Here is a 21,308-nt window from a genome sequence, read left to right on the forward strand (position 1 = left end):
CCAGCCGCACCGCGTCCCTGCCGTCTCCGCCGCCCCGCAGGCCACGGGCCCTCGCGTTCCCAGCGCCGTGGGTCCCTAGTCCCCGTGTCCCAGCTCCGGCGACATGACGCTGAAGGCGAGCGAGGGCGAGGGCGGGGGCAGCATGCGCACCGCGCTCTCCGACCTCTACCTGGAGCACTTGCTGCAGAAGCGCAACCGGCAGGAGGTGAGCGGGCCCCGCGGGTCCCCAGGGTACTGGGCCGGGGCGCGACTCCGGGCCCCGCCAACCGTCGCGGGACTTTCCCCGTCCGCGGCTTTGACCCGAGGGGTCTGTCCCCAGGGACCTGTCCTTGGGAGTCCTGGCCCTGAGCTGGAAGCCGCTGCAGCCCGTGGGGTGGGGACCGGGCTAGCGCGGCCGAGTTGGTGGCAGACTCCGGTGCCATGGATGCTTGCCCCGGGCAGCCCTTCCGAGTGGAAAACAGGGGAGGCCGTGGCCCCGACAGAGTGCTGATTGAGGTCAAGGGAAACTTCCTCGTGGACGGAAGTCACAGTAACAGAAAGACTTTAAGGAACACATCCAGCGTGAGTCTGCAGGGTTGTCGAAGTGTTTGTGGTTGGGTCGGCAGGCAGGGTTGTAACACCCAACTTCTGGCCCTAAACAGCTCACTCACTGTTCCTCTGCATTTAGGCGGGTCCTCTTGTGCTAGGGTGCAAATGGGGGCAGCTCTTGTGCATTTGTCGGTGGGACAAGGAATCCAAGGATTTTGGAGGTAATTCCGCCCTCCAGAGTCCAGCGATGGCTGGTAAACAGCTATTAGCCTGTCCTCAGAGATGCCCTAAATGGAGATTGTGTTTGTCAGTTGCTACCAAATCTCTCCCCAACTCAATGGCTTAAAACACTGACCACTTTCTAGAATCTCTCAGAGTTCTTAGGTTGCTTGAACCCGGCAAGGTGATTGTCACTTGAGGTCACTCACTCATCTGGACGTTGATGCTGGCTCTCATTTGGAGCCATCAGCCAGGTCAAAAAGCAGCCTCTCTGTGTGGCTTGATCTTCCTCACAGCATAGTGGCCAGGTGCCAAGAGGTAAGTGTCCAGAGAGAGACACACAGAGAGCCAGGCCAAAGCTGTGCTGCTTTTGAAGACCGAGATTCAGACGTCACAGCATGAATCTCTTTCCTAGACTGCAAGGTCTTCCAGGGCAGGGCTGTTTCATACTCGTTTCCTTATTTTAAGTGCCCAGAGTAAGTGGGGCCTCAGAAATGTTTGCCGAATTAATAAATGACTGAAGAGGCGGACATCAGGGATTTAGAGAAACGCTCCAATTTCACAGATGAGGGAACCGAAGATCTGCAAGGTAAAGAAGCAAACAGTAGAGCTGGAGACTCCGGGCTGAGTGGCATTAGCTCAAGGAAACAATCGATGGTCATCAGAACTGAGGCTAGATTTTGTGTTTGCAGAGTCAAAGGTCAGTGTGCCTTCTGCTGCCACATTGCCTCTCCCTTACATCCCACTTGGAGTGAGGTGGTCACACCTGTTTGTCATTTCGAATCATAACTGCAATAGCCTGGGCTTAAATGAATGTAGAAATGAACAGACATATTGGTCTACAGATGACAAGACAAAATTGGAAGTTACGCTACCTGATTTCCGCATAAGCTTGGATATGTAATTCTTTTTTTTTCTCCACAATCAGTGCTCACTTGGCTAGCCTCAACTATTTTTTTAAAAAATCTGGTTATTCATTGTATTTTTGGTTGTTTTGTTCAGGTACAGTTAGCATACACTAGAATTCACAAATTTTAATTGTGCATTTTGATGACATTTAGCAAATGTATACAGTCACGTAACCACTACCATCATCATGATAAAGAACAAACTTTTGCAATGTTCCAGAAAGTTTCCTTGTAGGTCTTTGCAGTCCATTTCCTTTTCCCACCTAGAGCCTTTTCTAGATGTTTAAAAACCTGCATAAATAGAATCTGAGAGTATGTAGTGTTTTGTGTCCGACTTCTTTCACTTAGCCCAACTTGATTTTGTGTCAACTTGTCTGCTCCCTTACGGGCATGTTTGAAAGATTGTGTGCCTTTTTGAAAAGAGGCCCTGCCACTACCAGAGTGGTGCTGTGGGAACTCCCTCTGAGTAAACAGCAGTTTTGTGGGACTGTGAGTTTATACTATGATATTGGATGCAGTTTACCAATTAGCTAATTTGTCTTGATTTTATTAAAGGATTTGAGGAAGATGGACTAAGGAAACTTGCTAAATCCCTAAATGATATATCATCCAGATCTGCCAAGGCAAACATCTGAGGTGGACGCTTCACATGATGGGAGTGGCCTGACCCTGCAAACCTACAGATGTTTTTTTTTTGAGGTTCACCTTTCCTTTGGGGCTCTTGCCAGTCTTTGCTGCAACACTAGACTCTGCCTTTCACTTGTCTCAGGTTTCTCTTCTCTGTGAAATTGGCATGCTCAGAGGGTTGAGATGACATTTGCATGACATAATGCTTGTTGGGCATCTCAAACCATTCCAGGGTGCCCGAAGAGCTGTCTGTCCAGTAGTAGCAGTTGGAAGGTTTTCCGATAGTGGCAAGATTAGAAGCAGGAAAACCTGTGAGGAAGTCATTGGCTTCAATAGAAATCATATCATTGTTTGTTGAAAACTTCATTTAAAGGCAATGCTTTCCGTAAAAGTGCTAAAGATTCAAAACACAAAGTTTCCCTTTCCATCATAGTCCACATCTAATATTGAAAAAGTATTGTCCAGAGACAATTCCGCAATAGTTTTGAATGTAACCTGTCTCCCATATTTAAGTATATCTCTTTCCTTGGGGAAACTAATTTTAGAGGCTCTCTCTGGCCTTATTCTTCACTGGAGTGTTCATTAATGCCCATGCAATTAGTTGTGAAATTCCTTTAGGCCTGTTTGAAGCAACACTTTCCCCTTGACCTGAAGCAATGGGTTGAGAATCCCTGAAAATTCACTCGGTCCTATCCCACATCAAAACAAGTCAGGCTCCAGGCGAGTTCTCCTGAAGATTCTTAGGCCATCACATGCAGCATTACTCCATGGTGGTGATCATTCATGGTGACAGTCTTGTCGATTGCTCACTGCAGGCCTGCCACTGGCCAAGAAACAAATCCGGTAGTGTTGGGGTGTTGTGACAGGCAGGTGGAGAGTGCACTTTGCAGTATCGCGGATGTAATTGCCAAATAGCGCTCCAGGCAGAGGGAACAGCCTGTGCAAAGACACTAAGGTTTGTGCTGAATGCAGCCCATTCTGTGATGGCAGGAAGTTGAGTCTTGCCAGAGGCTGTGGCATGCACTGTCAGTGTGTCTGCTCCTGATTGTTTATGATTTTGCCTCAGAAAGAACTTTCACTCCAGACTTGGATCTGGTTGTTTTCTTTGAAGAGAGAATGTTTCTGTTCAAGGCTTTTTTCCCCCCACAGGAATGATATTAGAAAAAAATAAAGTGTAACTTTCATATTATTTAGTCCTCTCCCCAGTTTTCCCAGGATGTGGTATGGTCTCAACCAGTTTCTTTTTCAAAACCAGAAGGACTTGGTATATCCTGCAGATAGATAAGAATCTGCTTTCATTGTAGATTACAGGCTAAGTAGATTACAGTTCTATTCTTTTCTAACTCATTTGTTCTCTCCAGACAAGGACCTGAACTAGAATGTCAGGAACAGATATTTCAGGCCCAGATTAATTCCCTGAAATTGGGATTTCTCAACCTGGGCACTGTTGACATTTGGGGTCTGATAATTCTTTGTTGTAAAAAGTAATACCTCCCCCTCCAAACTGTGACAATCAAAAATGTCTTGAGACATTGCCAGGAAGGAGACAGACAAAATCAGCTGACATTCCATTGGTGCAGTGATATTCTCCCTAAGCAGTGAATTGCTCTAACCTTTCAGTGTTGCTAAAAAGGACCCTGGATGTGGAGTGTAGAAAGAATAGCAAGAGTAATCACCCTGTTTTCAAAATCGACAAAGGGAAGGAGAGTGACGCTAGAGATGACGGAGAGGAAATAGAGTCCCTAAGCTAGGGAACCAGGATATAACTTGAAACACGCAGTGTTCTTTTCTGATTCTTCGCTTTTCCTTTTGTCTCTTGTATAAAGAAATATCCACGAACGAAGCCCATAATAGGTTCTTGCTCCAAAGCAACCTTCTCTGTGAAGCTTTTTCTGCTTTATTTTCTTCCTCAACACCTATTGTCGCCTTTGGACATTGTGTCCCCCCAGTGGGTATTGTTTAGTTGCTGTGTCTGCGCTCTAGAATGCCAGCTTTGCTGTGTCACCTCCATAAACCTTTGTTAGACGAATTCTAGCCCTCGGGGAGACTGAGTGGCCCTCGTTGTGGCACCAGTTTCCGGTCACCTCACCTTTCTGAAGGCGAAGGCAAAGCTCTTCTGACCTTGACACTCTAGTTGGGTGAGACAATAAATGAGTCATTGCTTCATGTAATGTTGGGGTAATGGGATAAGTGCCTAAGGTATGGCAGAGTGGTAGAAGGGAGTAGAGAGTGGGGGCAGTGGGGTCCTGTCCTGTCCAGGGCGAGAAGATGAGGCGAGCAGAGAGCTGCCTCTAGCTATATTCTAGGCCTGCCCACCTCTGAACTGCTGTCACTTCTCCCATGTTTTGTTGATGGCGTTAACCTGGACCGATATCTCTGTGTCCCCAGATGCTCCTTTGCACCCCTAACACAAAGGCCCCCTCTGCAGTGCGCCCTGGGGGTGCTGCGCCTGCATTCTTTCCTGGAACCCTCACAAGCTCCAAAACCCTTGCTCGTAGTTGAACTGGTGGAGTCTGAGACTCACTAGTCCTTTAAGCTCAGATATGCTTCGAAACCACTGCATGCCCTCAAATATTGATCACAAAATGGGAGGAGAATTTAGTTTAATGAGTGGCAGGTATCTGGATTCGTAGCCCCGTGTTTCTTCTACTTGGGTTTCTCTCTCTCTCTCTGTCTCTCTCTGTCTCTCTCTCTCTCTCTCCTCTCTCTCCTCTCTCTCTCCCTCCTACCCCCGGCCTCCCCTCTCCCTCGCTCCCTCCCTCCCTCCCTCCTGCTCTCTCTCTCTCTTTCTGTTTTTTGAGTCAGGGACTCACTCTGTTGCCCACACAAGAGCACAGTGGCACAGTCATGCCTCACCACAGCCTCAAACTTCTGGGCTCAAGCGATCCTCCCACCGCAGCTGCCCAAGAAGCTGGGGCTGCAGGTGTGCACCACTGTGCCTGGCTAATCTTTTGACTTTCTGTAGAGACAACGTCTTGCTGTGTTGCTCAGGCTGGTCTCAAACCCCTGGGCTCAAGCATTCGTCATGCCTCCGCCTCCCAAAGTGCTGGGATTACGGGAATGAGCCGCTGCACCCAGGCTCTTGTTTTGCTTCAGTGGGGAGCAGCCTTTGCGAGTGTACAGAGCGCGTTTGGTAGATGAAGCACTTTGGAAAAGGGTCTTTAGAGACTCGGCCCTTGGCAGGATGCATGTGTTCTCGAATGGATTTAGTGCCTGAGAAACGAAGTACCTAGTTAGTGCGTGATTTGAAGACAGTGCCTGCCAGCAAATCTGGCTCCTAAGCTTTCACCTCTCCCAGTGCTTGTGGTTCGTGATGAAATAGTGCTCATCTCCTTCTGATACCTTGGAATCTTCTTCGACTTCTCAGTTTTTCTGTTGTGTTTTTTCCCAAAGTGGGATAGGCTGTCGCCCATGTGAAGAGTGCATATTTGTGACCACCTGGGTGCAGAGGCTGTGGCAGGCCGGCAGGGGTTGTGGACAGCGGCCTTTGGTGTCCGAGCTTTCTTGAACCGAGCCTCTCCCAAGTCTCCACGTGGGAAGCCGCGGGCGCAGCGCCCACTGGTAGGCTGAACAAATGTTTGTTCTTTCCCGCATTCCCTGTCACTTGCCCTTAATCCGATTGTTTGGATGAGAACGCCAACCGGAGTTGCCCCTGCTCTCCTCACCCCACCACCGCCCACCCCCTGCCAAGTGTGTTTTTCATCTTTTAAAACTCCAACTTCCTTTGAGCAACTGCCTCTGCCCTTTGAACCCTGCTGCAGATGTTTCCTCCGAAGGGGGTTTCAGAGCTGCACACAGTGCCACCAGGGGCACTTTGTACGATAAAAGGCCTGAGGCTGCAGAACAAAGGCCAGACACAGAGTCCTGGGTGGGTGTTTACTCCTGACTCCTCCAGAATCTGAGCGGCCAACTCCCACAGAGCCACTTCCCCCATAGTCCTGCTGTGTCACTGGGTATGAGGGTGGCTGTTTGAGGAATGACACGGACATTGTGACATGGCCTCTGAGAAGCGAAATCTTGTACCTTTGACCTTTAGTGTTGGTCACTCACCGTGAGTCTGCACATCCTTGCTCCCACTGTATGTCTGTGACGAGAAGACACGGAGATTGCCTGAAGGAGTTCCTGCAAACTGAGCTCGCAGAGAAGCTGGCTCTCCTTTCTGAGTGTCTCATGGAGACAGGGTGGCTTGGGGACAGGTTTCTTCTGGAGAAAATTGTGCTTTGCTTTCAGAACCCTTACTGTTGCAAGCTAGTTCTGAGTTACCACGTCGGAAGTTTCCGTTTTTCTTAGTCATCATTTGCAACTGCTGGGTTAGTGCGATAGTGACTCTTAGTCATCGCAAATGGTTACGTCTTGGTGGATAAGCACATTTGAAAGACCAACCTTTGGGATAGCAACTCTTGAACTTTTCTGACTGGAATGTGTTCTAACTCCAGTGAGCTTTGCTGAGTCTATAATTTAAAGGCTGACATGTTAAAAAGCAATCATTGTAATAAAGCTGAGTAAGAAGAATATGAGGTAAGGGTGCAAATTTATCTTCCTCATCTAGGTACACTGTGAACACCTGGTGATATTGCATGTAGATTTCTCCCTCCTTTCAAAGGTCGTTTTGATTCTGTGCACGAAGACTGCCTAATCCGTCATTCTGTAGAACATTACGCAGGGGCCCACCAAGCCTGGAAACACAGAGAGGTCATTGTAAGTGGTTCATTGATGGCACGTTACGGCATATGATAAGAGAATATGATCTCTTTTTCCAGACTTCATGAGGACTTGTATATCACTGTAGTTACCAAGTCACATAAGTGGTAGTTGCTGAGACGTTCACAGAATTCATTTCGGAATTTGGTTTTTGGTTTTCTCGGCCCCAAAATGACTAGTAACAAGATTTGCAAGTCAGGGTCAAAGAAAGTCCCCGGTTTTATTTCACACATTGAGGCCAGGCATTTAAGATTTGAGTGCTTCATTTTTTCACAACAATCATTCAGTCGGTGGTCCTTGAATTTTTCACTCTCTGCATTCAGCCAATAATATATGCACATGGTGAAAACATACATTACAGATGGTTAATTTGAGCAAAGGAATTCTTCCTTCCAACCTGATGCCAGTTTTTCTCCAGTTTTCTTGGATCTACTTAGAGAGGTATTTTATTTTAGGCCCTTTAAATGGATCTGTGGCAGAGTTTCAAACATGTGGTCCCAGATAACTGTGGGTGATGCTTTGAGGAACTGTTTGGCCACCATATATCGTGGCCTTTTACTTTCTTCTCCTAGATTATGAGTGGGAATATTGTTGTGTAAAAACTGATCCCATGTATTGCATGTTGATGGCCCATTGCCTGTATCCATTCTCTGGTACCAAGCCATGGTTCTTTAGTTGCAGACAGGTGCTAGCAAAATGGCAAAACTATAGAGATGAAGAACACTCTGTCTACTAGGAGCTCAATAGTAGCACAGTATCAAAACCTTGACATTGTCATTGGTGGGATGTGTGAGTGTGGTTCTATACTGTTTTGTTCTGGGTGTAAATTCCTGTCGCTACCACCACACTCAAGATACCGAACAGTTCCATCACCACAAAGGCCTCCCTCTTCCTCCCCACCATCCCTAACCCCTGACAGACACTACTGTGTTCTCTATCTCTGTAGTTTTATCATTTCAGGAATGTTATAAAAGTGGAATCATACAGTATGCGACCTTTTAAGAGTAGCTTTTCTCAGTCAGCATAATGCCTTTGAGATTGATCCCAAGTTGCTTGGAATATTAATAATGTGTTCGTTTTTATTGCTGAGAAGTGTTCCATGGTGTGAATATACCACAGTTGAAATGTTCACCTAATATAGGACATTTTGGTTGTATATGACTTGGGGCTATTATGAATAAAGCTGTTATGAGCATTCATGTATAGGTTTTTGAGTGAACATAAATTTCCATTTTTTTGGTATGTCTTCTTGTTATTTTTTTCAAGGTTTTACAGCACAGTTTATTAGAGAAAGAAGAGAGGAAAGAAAGGGAAGCATGCCAGTGCTGGCACGGGTGAAAGAAACCACCCGTTTGTATGTCTTCTTAATGAAAATTCAAATTATTTGCCTATTTTTAATCAAGTTATTTGTTTTCTTATTGGGTTGTTTGAGTTTCTAACATATATAAATTTCCATTTCTTTCAGTGAATCCCAAGAGTGCAGTCTCTGTGTTGTATGGTAGTGGTGTGTTTAGTTTTTTTTTTTTTTTTTTTGATGAAGTGACCAACTGTTTTCCAGAGTAGCTGTATCATTTTGCATTCCCACCCGCAATGTATGAGACATCCAGTATCTCCTCAGCTTCACTAGCTGTTAGCATTGTCACTTTTTTATTTCAGCTATTCTGATAGGTATATAGTGATATATCATTGGGGTTTTAATTTGCAGTTCTCCCTGATGGCTCATGATGTTGAAAATCTCTGTATATCCTCTTGAGCGAAGTACCTGTTTGTGTTTTTTGCCCATTTTCTAACTGAATTGTTTGTTTTTCCCGTTGAATATTGAACAGTCTTTATTTAATCTAAGTATCAGCCTTTTGTTGGATACGTGGTTTGTAAGTGTTTTCTCCCAGTCTGTACTTTGGATTTTCATCATCTTTGCATGGGCTTTTACAGAGCAAAAGTTTTAAATTTTGATGAAGTATAATTTATTGATGTTTCCTTTTATCGATCCTGTTTTTGGTGTCAGGAATAAGAACTCTAGCCCTAGACCCTGACAACTTTCTTCCAGTTTTTTTCTAAAATGTCTAAAAATTTTACATTTGATGTTTAAGACCATATCCATTTTAAAAGGTGTAATGTTCATGCCACGTCTCTCTTTTTGTCAATGGGTGTCTAATTGCTGTAGCACCACTTGTTGAAAAGGGTACCCTTCCTCCAATGAGCTGTTTTTGCATTTTGCCCAAAATCAACTGGACCTATCTCTGTGGGTCTATTTCTGGGTTCTCTGTTTTGTCTCATTGATCTGTATGTCTACACCACACAGTCTTTACTGAAACTATAGAATAGCAAGTCTTGAAACTGTATAGACTAATTCTTTCTACTTTCTTCTTTTTCAAATTGTTTTAGCCATTCCGGGGCCTGTGCCTTTCCATTATATATATGGTTTTTAAAAGATCAAGTCATCCAAAGTTGCTTTTAGTGTAACCTACATGGACCAGGTGAGTGAAACCACTTGTATGTAAGAAAACCACCACCCCAGGCCCAGGGTAATCAGTAGCCTCTGGACGAGGTGGGGCTGTCTGGAGAACAGGTGCCAGGTCTGAGATTTTACAAAGAAGTTGGAGTCTCCTGATTTCTACTAAACAAAACAAAGACACATGATCGAAATAAAAGTTTGCAGCTTCCGTTTTGTTGGTTACCCTTGGAACTTTTTATTTGTTTGCTTGTTTTAGAGATAGGATCTCTGCTGTCCAGGCTGAGTGCAGTGACACGATCATAGAGGCTCCTTCCCTTTGTTTCTTTTCTTCTCTTTTTACCTCTCGACTTCTATCATGTATATGTGTGCCTTAATACTGTCATGGTGTTGGCATTTGTAATCTGTTATTTGTTTCATGATTTGTCTATAGGTGGATTTGAAGAACTGAAAATCAGTAAATGACTTTTATATTATTATAACTGGTTGTTGTCCCAGCACCCCACTTCTCACTTACAGATCCTGATCTTGTTTGAGATGGCAAGATGCCCAACTAAACCCTTATCTGCCAGCCCGTTTTGCATCTTGGGATGGCTGTGTTCCACAGTTCTGGCCAGTGAGACAAGAACCCCGAGCCTCACTTCTTCTGGGGGTTTCTAAGCCCCGGGCCTATTGCTTTCTGTGGCATGGCACAGTTCTCCCCTGAGCTGCTTCCTTCTCTGTGCACATTCTGGTTCTGGTGATCTCAGCTCTCATTGATCCATGACTGTTCCCCCATCTGCTTGGTCTTCTAGAAAGTTAGTGAAATCCCTCCTCCCTGATGGCTCTTTCATATATTCTTCTTTTTCTGTGGGTTCCTAGCTCCCCCCCCACGACTCTCATTTACAGGGTTGTGGGGAGGAGATCCACCCAAGTACTTAGGTTGCCAACTTGAACCTGAAACACAGTCACTGTAGAAGGCATTGTCCTTAGAGCTTCTAGGAATCATAGGCTTTCAATTGCCTGAATAGAAATGAAATTGTGCAGCATCTTAATAACAGTAGCTCACAGAATGCTTCTGGGTATTGTATTCCCATCACAACCCTATGAGGTCACTTACTATCCTCATTTTACAGGTGAAGAAACCGAAACAAAGGGAGGTCAAGAAAGTTACCCAGCTGTTACTGTTACTCAAACCCAGACAGTGTGTGCAGAAGCTTTTCGACTTACAGTGGGCTTATGTCCTTATAAAGTCATTGTAACTTGAAAATATTGTAAGCCTAAAATGAATTTAATGCACCTAACCTACTGAACATCATAGCTTAGGCAAGCCTGCCTTAAATGTACGCAGAACAGTCACTTAGCCTGCAATTGGGCCAAAGCATCTAACACAAAGCCCATTTATAATATCATGTTGGTTATCTCATGTAATTTGTGAACCACTGCACTGAAAACAAAAACAGTGGTTTTATGGGTACTTGAAGTTCGATTTCTACAGAGTGCATATCACTTTTGCATCATCATAAAGTCAAAAAATAGTAAGTGGAACCATTGTAAGTTGGAGGCCGTTTGTGTTTCCGTTAAAAGATATGCCTCAGATTTGTAACCTCTGCTTTTTCCGGTTATAAATTTCTTGTGTTAGGGCAGTGCTAGCACATAATACATAATTTGAAAGGTCGATATCCAGTGAAAACACCTTTTTTCTCAACCCATCCTGCAGCCACCCAGCTCCTCTCCCTAGAAGCAACCACTGTTTTGTTTTGTTTTTTGAGTTGGAGTCTCACTCTGTCGCCCAGACTGGAGTGCAGTGGCCCGCTCCCGGGCACCGCAGCCTCGACCTGCTGGGCTCCGGCGATCCTTCCGCCTCAGCCTTCCGAGGAGCCGGAACTACAGGCGCGCGCTACCACGCCCAGCTAGTTTTTGATTTATTGTAGAGAGGAGGTCCCGCCAAGTTGCCCAGGCGAGTCTCGAACCCGTGGGCTCAGGCAGTCCACTCACCTCGGCCTCCCAAGGCGCGAGATTACAGGCTGAGCCACCGAGCCCGGCTCAACTACTGTTTCTTATGTCTCCTTCCAGATATAGTTTATAGGTTCATAAGCAACTATGAATAATATTCATTTTTCACAGTTTATGCTGATGCTAGCATACCCTTCCTCATATTCTGTTTTCCCTTAACAAAATATTTTCTTTTTTTTTTTTGAGTGGGAGTCTCACTCTGTCGCCCAGACTGGAGTGCAGCGGCCGCTCCCGGCCACCGCAGCCTCGGCCTGCTGGGCTCCGGCGATCCTTCCGCCTCAGTCTTCCGGGTAGCTGGAACTACAGGCGTGTGCTACCACGCCCGGCTAATTTTTGATTTTTACTGTAGAGACGAGGTCTCGCCAAGTTGCCCAGGTGAGCCTCGAACCCGTGGGCTCAGGCATTCCTCTCGCCTCGGCCTCCCAAAGTGCTGGGATTACAGGCTGGGCCACTGAGCCCAGCCAACAAAATATTTTCAAGAGAACCCTGAGGACCTCTTTCCATGGGTACATGCTGTCTTGTCATACAGATGCATTGTTAACTCTATCACCGACTCATCTGCTGTAGAGTACCTTGGAGTTATTTGAAGTTCTGTGCTCCCAGGTATCATAAGTCAATTTTCTAAGTCGAAGCCTGTGTTAGACAAATTTGTTATAACAGCGATGCCACATGACTTGGTGTCATGTGAATTTTTGGGAATTCTAGTTGCTAGACAGGGTGCTTTCTCCTTATCACTTCCCTCATTTGGGATCACCCAGTAACTAACACTGCTTCAAGCCTCACCCTCTTATCAGAGTTTCTACTTAGAAATCGGAGGCCCTTAGAAAGGATGCAGGTTGTCCCAGACTTCTAGGTCTTCTGCATTCCAGTCATTTTCCCTCTCGACTCTTGTAGGCCAGGGGCCATCTCCTTCCCCACAGCTCTGCCTCTTGGGAAGATCTTCCCTCCCTACTGTCTTTTTGCATCACCTGGTAGTGGCTGGAATGCAGCTGCCATCTATTTTCAGTTCATACCCAAATCCCAAACTGACCATACTACAAACCAAACTCAGGCCTGTTCCTCCTCCTCCAGCTGGCTGTATGTTTTTGATTTAATATTTTTTTTGAGGTGGGCGGCGGGCATTTTCAGAGATTTCCATTTGGCCTTCCTCACTGTATTGCTCTTACCCCAAGCCCTGGGCTACTTCAACATTAATAGATCAGTATGGTGAGGAAGCCTCAACAAAGGAAACAGACGGAGTGTTTCAAAGAGAAGAGAGTAGTCAGCTGTGAAATTCAGCCATGTTGAGGTGTTCATATCCATTCATTGCCATTGGATATGCCACAGTTTATTCATTCTACTGTTGATGGACTTTTGGGGTATTTTCAGGTTTAGACTTTTTTGTTGTTGTTGTTGAGTTGGAGTCTCACTCTGTCACCCGACTGGAGTGCAGCGGCCACCGCAGCCTCGACCTGCTGGGCTCCGGCGATCCTTCCGCCTCAGCCTTCCGAGTAGCTGGAACTACAGGCGCGCGCTACCACGCCCGGCTCATTTTTTTTCTTATTTATTGTAGAGATGAGGTCTCGCCAAGTTGCCCAAGCGGGTCTGGAACCCGCGGGCTCAGGCAATCCCCTCACCTCGGCCTCCCAAAGCACGGGATTACAGTCTGAGCCACCGAGCCCGGCCAGGTTTAGACTTTTAAGAATAGTGTTGCTCTGAGAAGGGCAAACCACCACTTCCCTGGGATTTCTCCAAAAATGTAAAACCTCAATTTAATCATGATAAAACATCAAACCCAAACTGAGAGACATCTACAAAAAAAAACAGCTATGTACGCTTCAAAAATGTCAGGGTCACGGAAGGGAGACTAAATAAATGCAAAAACTGCGTGATTCTAGATTGGATTCTGGTCTGGGGGAGATATTGGGACAGTTGATGAAATTTGAATGTGAACTGAGGACCAGATGACAGTGTTGTATTAATGTTAAATTTTCCATTTTGAGCATGTTCTTGCTTTTTTTTTTTGAGTTGAAATCCCAGTCCGTTACCCAGGCTGGAGTGCAGTGGCACGGCCACCCCAGCGTTGACCTGCTGGGCTCCAAAGATCCTTCTGTCCTAGCCTTCCAAGTGGCCGGAACTACAGGCGTGGGCTACCATGCCCAGCTAATTTTTGATTTATTGCAGAGACGAGGTCCCACCAAGTTGCCCGGACTGGTCTCAAACTCACAGGCTTAGGCAATCCACTTGCCTCGGCCTCCCAAAGTGCTGGGATTACAGACTGAGGAGACTGTTCTTGTTCTTAACACATGGAAGCATTTATGAGTAAAGGAGAGTGATGTCTTCAGATTACTCTCAGATGGGTCAAGAACTAAAATTTAAAGTATTTTTTGAAACAGTGCTATCCACGCTTTTGGTGCATGTGGCTACGTGTCTCTGTTGAGTGTTCTGGATGCCTGCCTGCAAGGATGAGAGTTCCAGTTCTCCACTCCATGACTCGCCTTCACATACTCTGGTTTTTTTTTGAGTTGGTATCTCACTCTGTCGCCCAGACTGGAGTGCAGCGGCCGCTCCCGGCTACCGCAGCCTCGACCTGCTGGGCTCCGGCGATCCTTCCGCCTCAGCCTTCCACGTAGCTGGAACGACAGGCGCGTGCTACCATGCCCGGCTGATTTTTTGATTTATTGTGGAGATGAGGTCTCGCCAAGTTGCCCAGGCGGGTCTCGAACCCACGGGCTCAGGCCATCCACTCACCTCTGCCTCCCAAGGCGCGGGATGACAGGCTGAGCCACCGAGCCCGGCTGCCTTCACACACTCTTAATGCCATCTCCCCTCCCAAATGTTGTGTTTGAAAAATGTAAAACTTGCTGAAAAGATGAAATAACTTTATGGTACACCCATATAGCCATACTTCTTGGATTCTACAATTGACATGCCATGCTTGTCTTATCACATATCTACCCAAAAACTATCCTTTCATCTACCTTATTTCCTTGGAATTTCAAAACAAGATGCAGATAGCAGAGCACTTCACCCCTAAGAGCTCTCACTTTTTGTGAAAGTGATGGGCACTCTTTCATGTGCTTATCTGGTGAAGAGTCTATTCAAACCTTTTGTGTGTCTTTTTGTTGAGTTATTTGTCATCTTGTTATTGAGTTGTAAGAGTTCTTAATATGTTCTGGATACAAGTCTTTTGTCAGATATAAGTAGCATTTGTAGATTTTAACTCTCAGGCTGTGCCATACCTTTCTAGTTTCTCACGTATCTTCTGATGAGATGTTTTTAGTTTTGTTGGAGTCAGTTCACATTTGTGATTATTGCTACCTATGGTCTTTTTTGTTTGTTTGTTTTGCTTTTTTTGAGTTGGAGTCTCACTCCGTCACCCAGACTGGAGTGCAGCGGCCGCTCCCGGCCACCGCAGCCTCGACCTGCTGGGCTCCGGCGATCCTTCCGCCTCAGCCTTCCAACCTATGGTCTTATCTACTAAGCCTTTGCCTTTCTCAGTGGAGTTTCTTGATGAATGGACTTCTTAATTTTAAAACATTGGTGTTTTTGCTTTTCGTTTTATATTTAAAATCAAAGCTCAGACAAATATATATGCTATATATAAGATATTTTGCCTACTGCAAGGTTATGAAGATGCCCTGCTATGATTTCTCCTCAAAGCTTGGTTGTTTTACCTTCACATTTGGACCTACAATCCATCTGGAGTTGGGTTTTGTATATAGAATGAGGTTGGAGCCAAGATTCATGTGTTCATGTGCTGTGCTGATCTGAGCAGTCCAGCACCATTTGTTGTACAGACCACCTTTCCCCACTGCAGGGCTCTCTTTGTCATAGATCAGCTGCCCATATGTGTGTGGGTCTTGGTTTTGTACCTCTAGTCTGCTCAGTTTTGGCGGGTATCACAGCTGTCATCATGGGCCAGAGCTACAGGCTCTGCTTTGTAGCCTAAGAGATGATCTGTGAGGAACTGAGGCTGATCGGAATGATCACTGCTACCTGTCACTGGAGAGGAGCTCATTGTCCGGAAGAGAAGAGCCGTCCGAGCTCTCGTCTCCCCCTGCAGGTGTCCACTCCTTTGGCCTCCTCATCGTAAATTAACTTAGACCCGCCCTGCGTCTGTGCTGTGCTGTGTGCACATGTGTGTGTACCATATGGGCACACAACCCTCACCAGAACCTCAGGTGCTTTGGGAGTTGGAAGTTTTCTTTCTTTTTTAAAATATTTATTTATGTACTTATTTATTGTGGAGATGAGGGTCTTGCTATGTTGCCCAGGCTGGTCTCAAACTCCTGGCCTTAAGCAATCTTCCTGCCTCGGCCTCCCAAAGTGTTGGGATTACAGGCGTAAGCCACTACACCTGGCCAGAAGTTTTCAAACTGTCACATATCATGCGATACCCTGAGCATGATCCAGGGAGCCCACAGAAATCAAGCCCAGCAGTATTTCTACAGCAACCTGGATTCACATTGAATAGATGAGATGGGATGCCAGAATTCTGGATTTTAGAATCACGTTACGGGCTGCTCGCAAGCCTGTGCTCCTGATTTCATATCTTGCCCTGTTGTTTTGACTTGACAGGCCACATCGCACCAGTTGAATGCAGTGACTGAAGACATGTACACCAACGGGTCTGCTGCCCCAGGTAGCCCTGCCCAGGCCAAGGGGCAGGAGGTGCGGAAAGTACGACTCATACAGTTTGAGAAGGTCACAGAGGAGCCCATGGTAATGCCTTGTCATTGTGTCACCTGCCACTTACTTTCTAGCCTTGAGTCACTGGGGCTACACAAGCAAATGCAGGCTGTTCTAATTGAGGACTGTCTTGGGTAGACATGGAACTATTTTCCCTGAGAAATTGCCTTAAGTGGCTTTAAAGATCACCTCAGAAAGAGCTTAAAATAAAGCACATTGTGCCTTCACCTTTATTTCAGGGGATCACTCTGAAGCTGAATGAAAAACAGTCCTGTACGGTGGCCAGAATTCTTCATGGCGGCATGATTCATAGACAAGGTACTCTGTGGGTCCAAGGTCACGTTTTATTCCAGGCTTAATCATTTACTCCCTGTTCCGTGGCATGGGACATGAAGCTTATAATCCTCAAAACTGGTAGCATTTTTGTGAGTGTGCCAAGGGATTTTTTGTGGCCTAATAACTGAGTCTCTAGATGAGGTCTCACGATGAATTGTCCAGTGCCACTGTCTCATCCTTTGAGCCTTCCTTTACACTTATTTATACCAGTGTTTTTCTAGTTAGCTCATATTTGTATTTGAGTTTGAATATACTGCAGGGAAGAAAACAGACCATCTCCACCCTCCTGGAGTTAACAGTTTAATTGCGATAGCAGACATCAGACAGATAATTACAATGAACTGTGGTATTTCCTTCATGTTAAAATGCCATCAATTTTCAGATGCATCATTTAGTAAAACCTATTTTGCAGAGTGATGAGAGAACAGAGAAATCCATTGCAATACAGCATGTTTTTAGCAACTGATGATGGCCTATACTTGGAAACCTGGTTCATGCCCCGCTTGGACGTTTCCTAGTGTTGGGGTTGTGGCTACCCAAAAGAGGTGGTCTCCCTACCCCGTTAGCTCCTACTCTTTTCTGTTTACTTAAGACTTTTTTTGTATCCAAGGTGACGTGGGTATTGGTAATCGCTCTTCACATAGAATCTAAACATTGAATCCACTTCAGCTGGAGCCACAGGCACGCACCACCACGCCTAGCTACCTTTTTGATTTATTGTAGAGACAGGGTCTCGCCATGTTGCCCAGGCTGGCCTCGAACCCCTGGGCTCAGGCAATCCTCTCGCCTCGGCCTCCCAAAGTGCTGGGATAACAAACTTGAGCCACCTTGCCCGGCCATGTCATTCTTTTTAGTAGCCATTCTAGTTCCAGAATTTGCAGGGGAGATGCCTTTATTGTGCTGTTGGAGTCCTGAGGTCAAAAAGGTTGAGACAGTACTGTCAAGTGCTTGCCTTGACATCCCTTGGGGGATTCAAAAGGGCATTCCCATCTCTCACGGTGGGATGATTTCAACGTGGTGCATTTTACACAGCATATGTATTTTATGACATGCTCTAACTCCTGGTTCCTCTTCGGTTCTGTTGACAGGTCTGGCTTGAACCTTTATTTTTCCGTAGACTGACTTTTCCTTCCATGCAGGCTCTCTTCACGTGGGGGATGAGATCCTAGAAATCAACGGCACAAATGTGACCAATCATTCAGTAGATCAGCTGCAGAAGGCAATGGTAGGCATTTCTGTGGTGGATTCACGTCAGTTCAGTGTGCCTCGTTTTTCTGTCAAAGTATTTGTGTCCTTCTGAGGGGGCTTTTGTCACTGCTAATCTTTCTTCTCTGCAAGAAATGATAAATTTCTGCCTTCATTTAGTAAGATCCTAAAGCCAGGCAAATAACCCAAAGCATCAGTCTGGTGTAAAGGAAAGAACACAGGATGGGGAGTTAGAAGACCTGGTCTTTGTGGCACCTCAGAATCCCGGTTCTGCTGTATTTTTGCTTTGTGATTTTGAGCAGGCGAGCTAACTTCTGTTTCATCGTCAAGGGAGCTAGCGATCCCTTGCATTACCTCACAGACTTATCGTGAAGCGTGAACAGGACATTATAAGTGAAAAGTTGAGTGTGCTGTTTGGATTCAGCTGATATTTGCTGAGCACCTATTATGCGCCCGGCACTGTGCCTGGTGCTTGGGCTGGCTCTCCCGCTTGCCCCCCTGACTTTGCCCGGTGGCTCCATGACGCTAAGAATTGCATCAGTTGGGCTGCCCTGGGTTCAGCAACACATCAGAAGGTGGGGAGAGAGAGAGCAGGTTCTTTACAGCCCCATTCCTCCTCTGCCAGCTCAGCCTGCTGAAGGCCAGACCCCGGCTGTCAGTCCAGTGTCCCATGGGTAATGGCTTCTCCCGGTGGCAGATCCTGGGTCGTTCCGTATCCTCCCTTGCCGGATCCCTGGAGGATGTCCACACCTGTGTGAACAGTTCCTTCCCGAAACTCTCTTCAAACATCTTTTTGAATGTGCCACCTGTTTCCTCCCGGGATCCTGATGAATACAGTCATTTGTACCAGGATTCTGAGATTGGGCTGCTTATAGATGAGCACATGAAAGTAACCAGGTGATATGCTGGTCACCCGTGGCATACAGTGGCATGGTAGCCTTTGGGTGATACCTATGGTGTCATGGGATGGAGGGGAAATGGAGCACAAAGTACCTGAGGGAAGATCAGGTGACTGTGGCACTTGGTCATGATGATACGGTGACTGAAGATTGGGCCAGCAACAGAGAAGAAAGGGCAGTTGGAGGCCTGGACTGCCCACCTCAGGGCAAGGTTAGAAATCAGAAAGCCTCTGGGCAACATGAAGGGCATCCTTTACCTCCTGTGGCCACCAAGCACCACTGCAGTCTTCAGCTCCCCAGGGCCTTTCGGGTCAGGTCATGGCACTGAAGACTCGGGCCCTCGGTCGTGGAATGGACATTCGGGCAGTCCCTGATGAATGGAGAACTTTGAGCTGGTGAATCTCCACAGCACCCCCACCCCCAGCGAACAGATAGTCCCTGTCTGAAAACCTCTCAGCTACTTCGCCTTGGCCAGTAGCCTCCCAAGGGAGTGCTGATTCTCCACGGGACCAGGTCTTAGTCCCTCCACGTCTTCTGCAAGACTCAGATCCCCCAAGGAGCCCAGAAAGAGAAATATAAGCCTGAATCCAGTGAGACTGAGATCCAGGAACTCTCAGGAAAGGCTGTAGAGGGCTGGTTCTCAAAACTTGAGTGTGATAAGAATCATGGCCGGGCGCCCAAGCAAGAAGAGGAAAGGAAATAATGACACAGTCAGAAAGAGATTGAACGGAGCCTTGGCAAATGAACGTGAAAGGCAAAGGGGTTTCTCAAAGGTCGCTCTGAAGCACGTTACGGCTGTATGTGTTCGCATATTTATAAAGCAGCTAATAAAGAGAAAGAACGATGCATTTATTCAGTCCTCTTTTTTTTGAGTTGTGGTCTCGCTCTATCAGCCAGGCTGGAGTGCTGTGGCACAATCACAGCTTGCCACAGCCTCAACCTCCTGGGCTCAGGAGATCCTTCCACCTCAGCCTCCTGGGTAGCTGGAACTATAGATGTATGCCACTACATCCGGCTAATTTATTTTTGATTTTTTTGTAGAGACAAGGTCTCACTATGTTGCCCAGGCTGATCTCGACCTCCTGTGCTCAAGCAATCCTCACTCCTTGGCCTCCTAAAAGTGCTTGGATAGCCGGGCTCGGTGGCTCAGCCTGTCATCCCGCGCCTTTGGGAGGCTGAGGTGAGTGGTTTGCCTGAGCCTGCGGGTTCGAGACCCGCCTGGGCAGCGAGACCTCATCTCTACAATCAATCAAAAAAAATCAGCCGGGTGTGGTAGCACGCGCCTGTAGTTCCGGCTACTCGGAAGGCTGAGGCGGAAGGATCGCCGGAGCCCAGTGGGTCGAGGCTGTGGTGGCCGGGAGCGGCTACTGCACTCCAGTCTGGGCGACAGAGTGAGACTCCAACTCAAAAAAAAAGTGCTTGGATCACAGGCATGAGCCACCACACCTAATGAGCCACGCCACTGGGTGACTAGGCAGTAAATTTGGGGAAAGGTTTCTCTATAGAAATACCCTGGCTGATAATGAAGAGAGGATGCTACTGTCGTGAAAAAGAATATATACCTCTTGATAGAACACACACTCCTTCTGAAATTGTCTTGCCCCCCCCCAATTGGACACAAATCTGATCAAGCCTTTTCTAGATTCAACTGCTAACGAAGAGGCACTTAGAAGAGTGAGAATCATGAGAACTACATCCTGCTCAGGCAGTCAGCAGACCCCAACTGTCAGAAATCCATCCAATTCCTTCAACAAGGGAAAGCCTAGGAAAGCAAAGGCAGTAGGGGAACCTATGGATGAATAGAGTCCTAAAACACGTATCAACCACCTGCAGCATATGGGCCCTATTTGAATCCCAGTGCAAACACAGTGCAAAAGCACACACAGGCCCATGCGATGGTAGCAGTCTCATCATCATCCCTGAACCTTCACCTTCATAAACAGCTTCACCACCCTTGGAAGCAGGCCACCTGTGTCCTGCTGGGACACTGACGGGTGTAGTCCTTTGACCTGTTTTCGCTTGTAGAAGAGGTTATCTGGGGTTTTTTCCCACCTGTGAGAATGGGAGGCCTGCTCTGTGTTGTGGTCCAGCAGTTGCTTTTTAAGAAAACCTGCTTAAAATAAGAGAAGAAAGAAAACGCACACAAAAGAAAACCTGCTGCACACGACCTGGGTGTGGTGGCTCATGCCTGTAATCCTAGCGCTTTGGGAGAACAAGGTGGAAGCAGTTCTTGAGCCCAGGAGTTCAAGACCGGCCTGGGCAATGTAGTGAGACCTCGTTTCTACAAAAAGTCAAAAACTTAGCCAGGCGTGGTGGTACACACCTGTAGTCCCAGCTACTCAGGAGGCTGAGGCAGAGGGGTCGCCTGAGCCCAGGTAGTCGAGGCTGCAGTGAGCCAAGATCATGCCACTACACTCCAGCCTGGCAACAGAGTGAGACCTGACTTAAAAAAAAACCAAAAACCAAAAAAACCTGCACGTATTATTTTCTGAGCCTGTGGCCTGACTGTATCTCTTAGTCTTACATAACAGTGCACATCCACAATTTGTCTTCATTTTGATTTATGTAAATATAATCAAATGACATAGAAATTAATTTGTGTTAAATGACAAAAGATACCTTAGACAGTGGAAAGTTCTTTGTCATGCATATAACAGGTAAAGGGTTAATAACTCTAAAGAGCTGCTGAACTTAATTATAAAAAGACAAACAACCGAAGAAAACTGGATGAAAGAAACTTCTTTTTTTTTTTTTGAGTCGGAGTCT

At 46.5% G+C, this 21,308-nt stretch overlaps 1 protein-coding gene across 4 annotated transcripts in view; it reads left to right on the plus strand.

The window, feature by feature from the left end:
• Positions 1-21,308, plus strand: part of MPP1 (membrane palmitoylated protein 1) — a 57,915-nt gene that overhangs the window by 26,273 nt on the left and 10,334 nt on the right. Inside the window, exons 1-5 of one of the 4 annotated variants that reach the window (XM_021708276.1) lie at positions 7-205; positions 15,991-16,068; positions 16,129-16,134; positions 16,341-16,419; positions 17,577-17,662. In XM_021708276.1, coding sequence (XP_021563951.1) covers positions 104-205; positions 15,991-16,068; positions 16,129-16,134; positions 16,341-16,419; positions 17,577-17,662 — 351 coding nt within the window. In that variant the 5' untranslated portion in view covers positions 7-103. Of the gene's footprint in view, positions 206-15,990; positions 16,135-16,340; positions 16,420-17,576; positions 17,663-21,308 lie in introns of all 4 variants that reach the window. The other 3 variants (XM_021708273.1, XM_021708275.1, XM_021708274.1) reach the window with 3 other exon arrangements.

This window comes from Carlito syrichta, unplaced genomic scaffold (genome assembly GCF_000164805.1).
Source record: "Carlito syrichta isolate Samal-C Ts95f unplaced genomic scaffold, Tarsius_syrichta-2.0.1 Scaffold135690, whole genome shotgun sequence".
Classification (NCBI taxonomy): domain Eukaryota; kingdom Metazoa; phylum Chordata; class Mammalia; order Primates; family Tarsiidae; genus Carlito; species Carlito syrichta.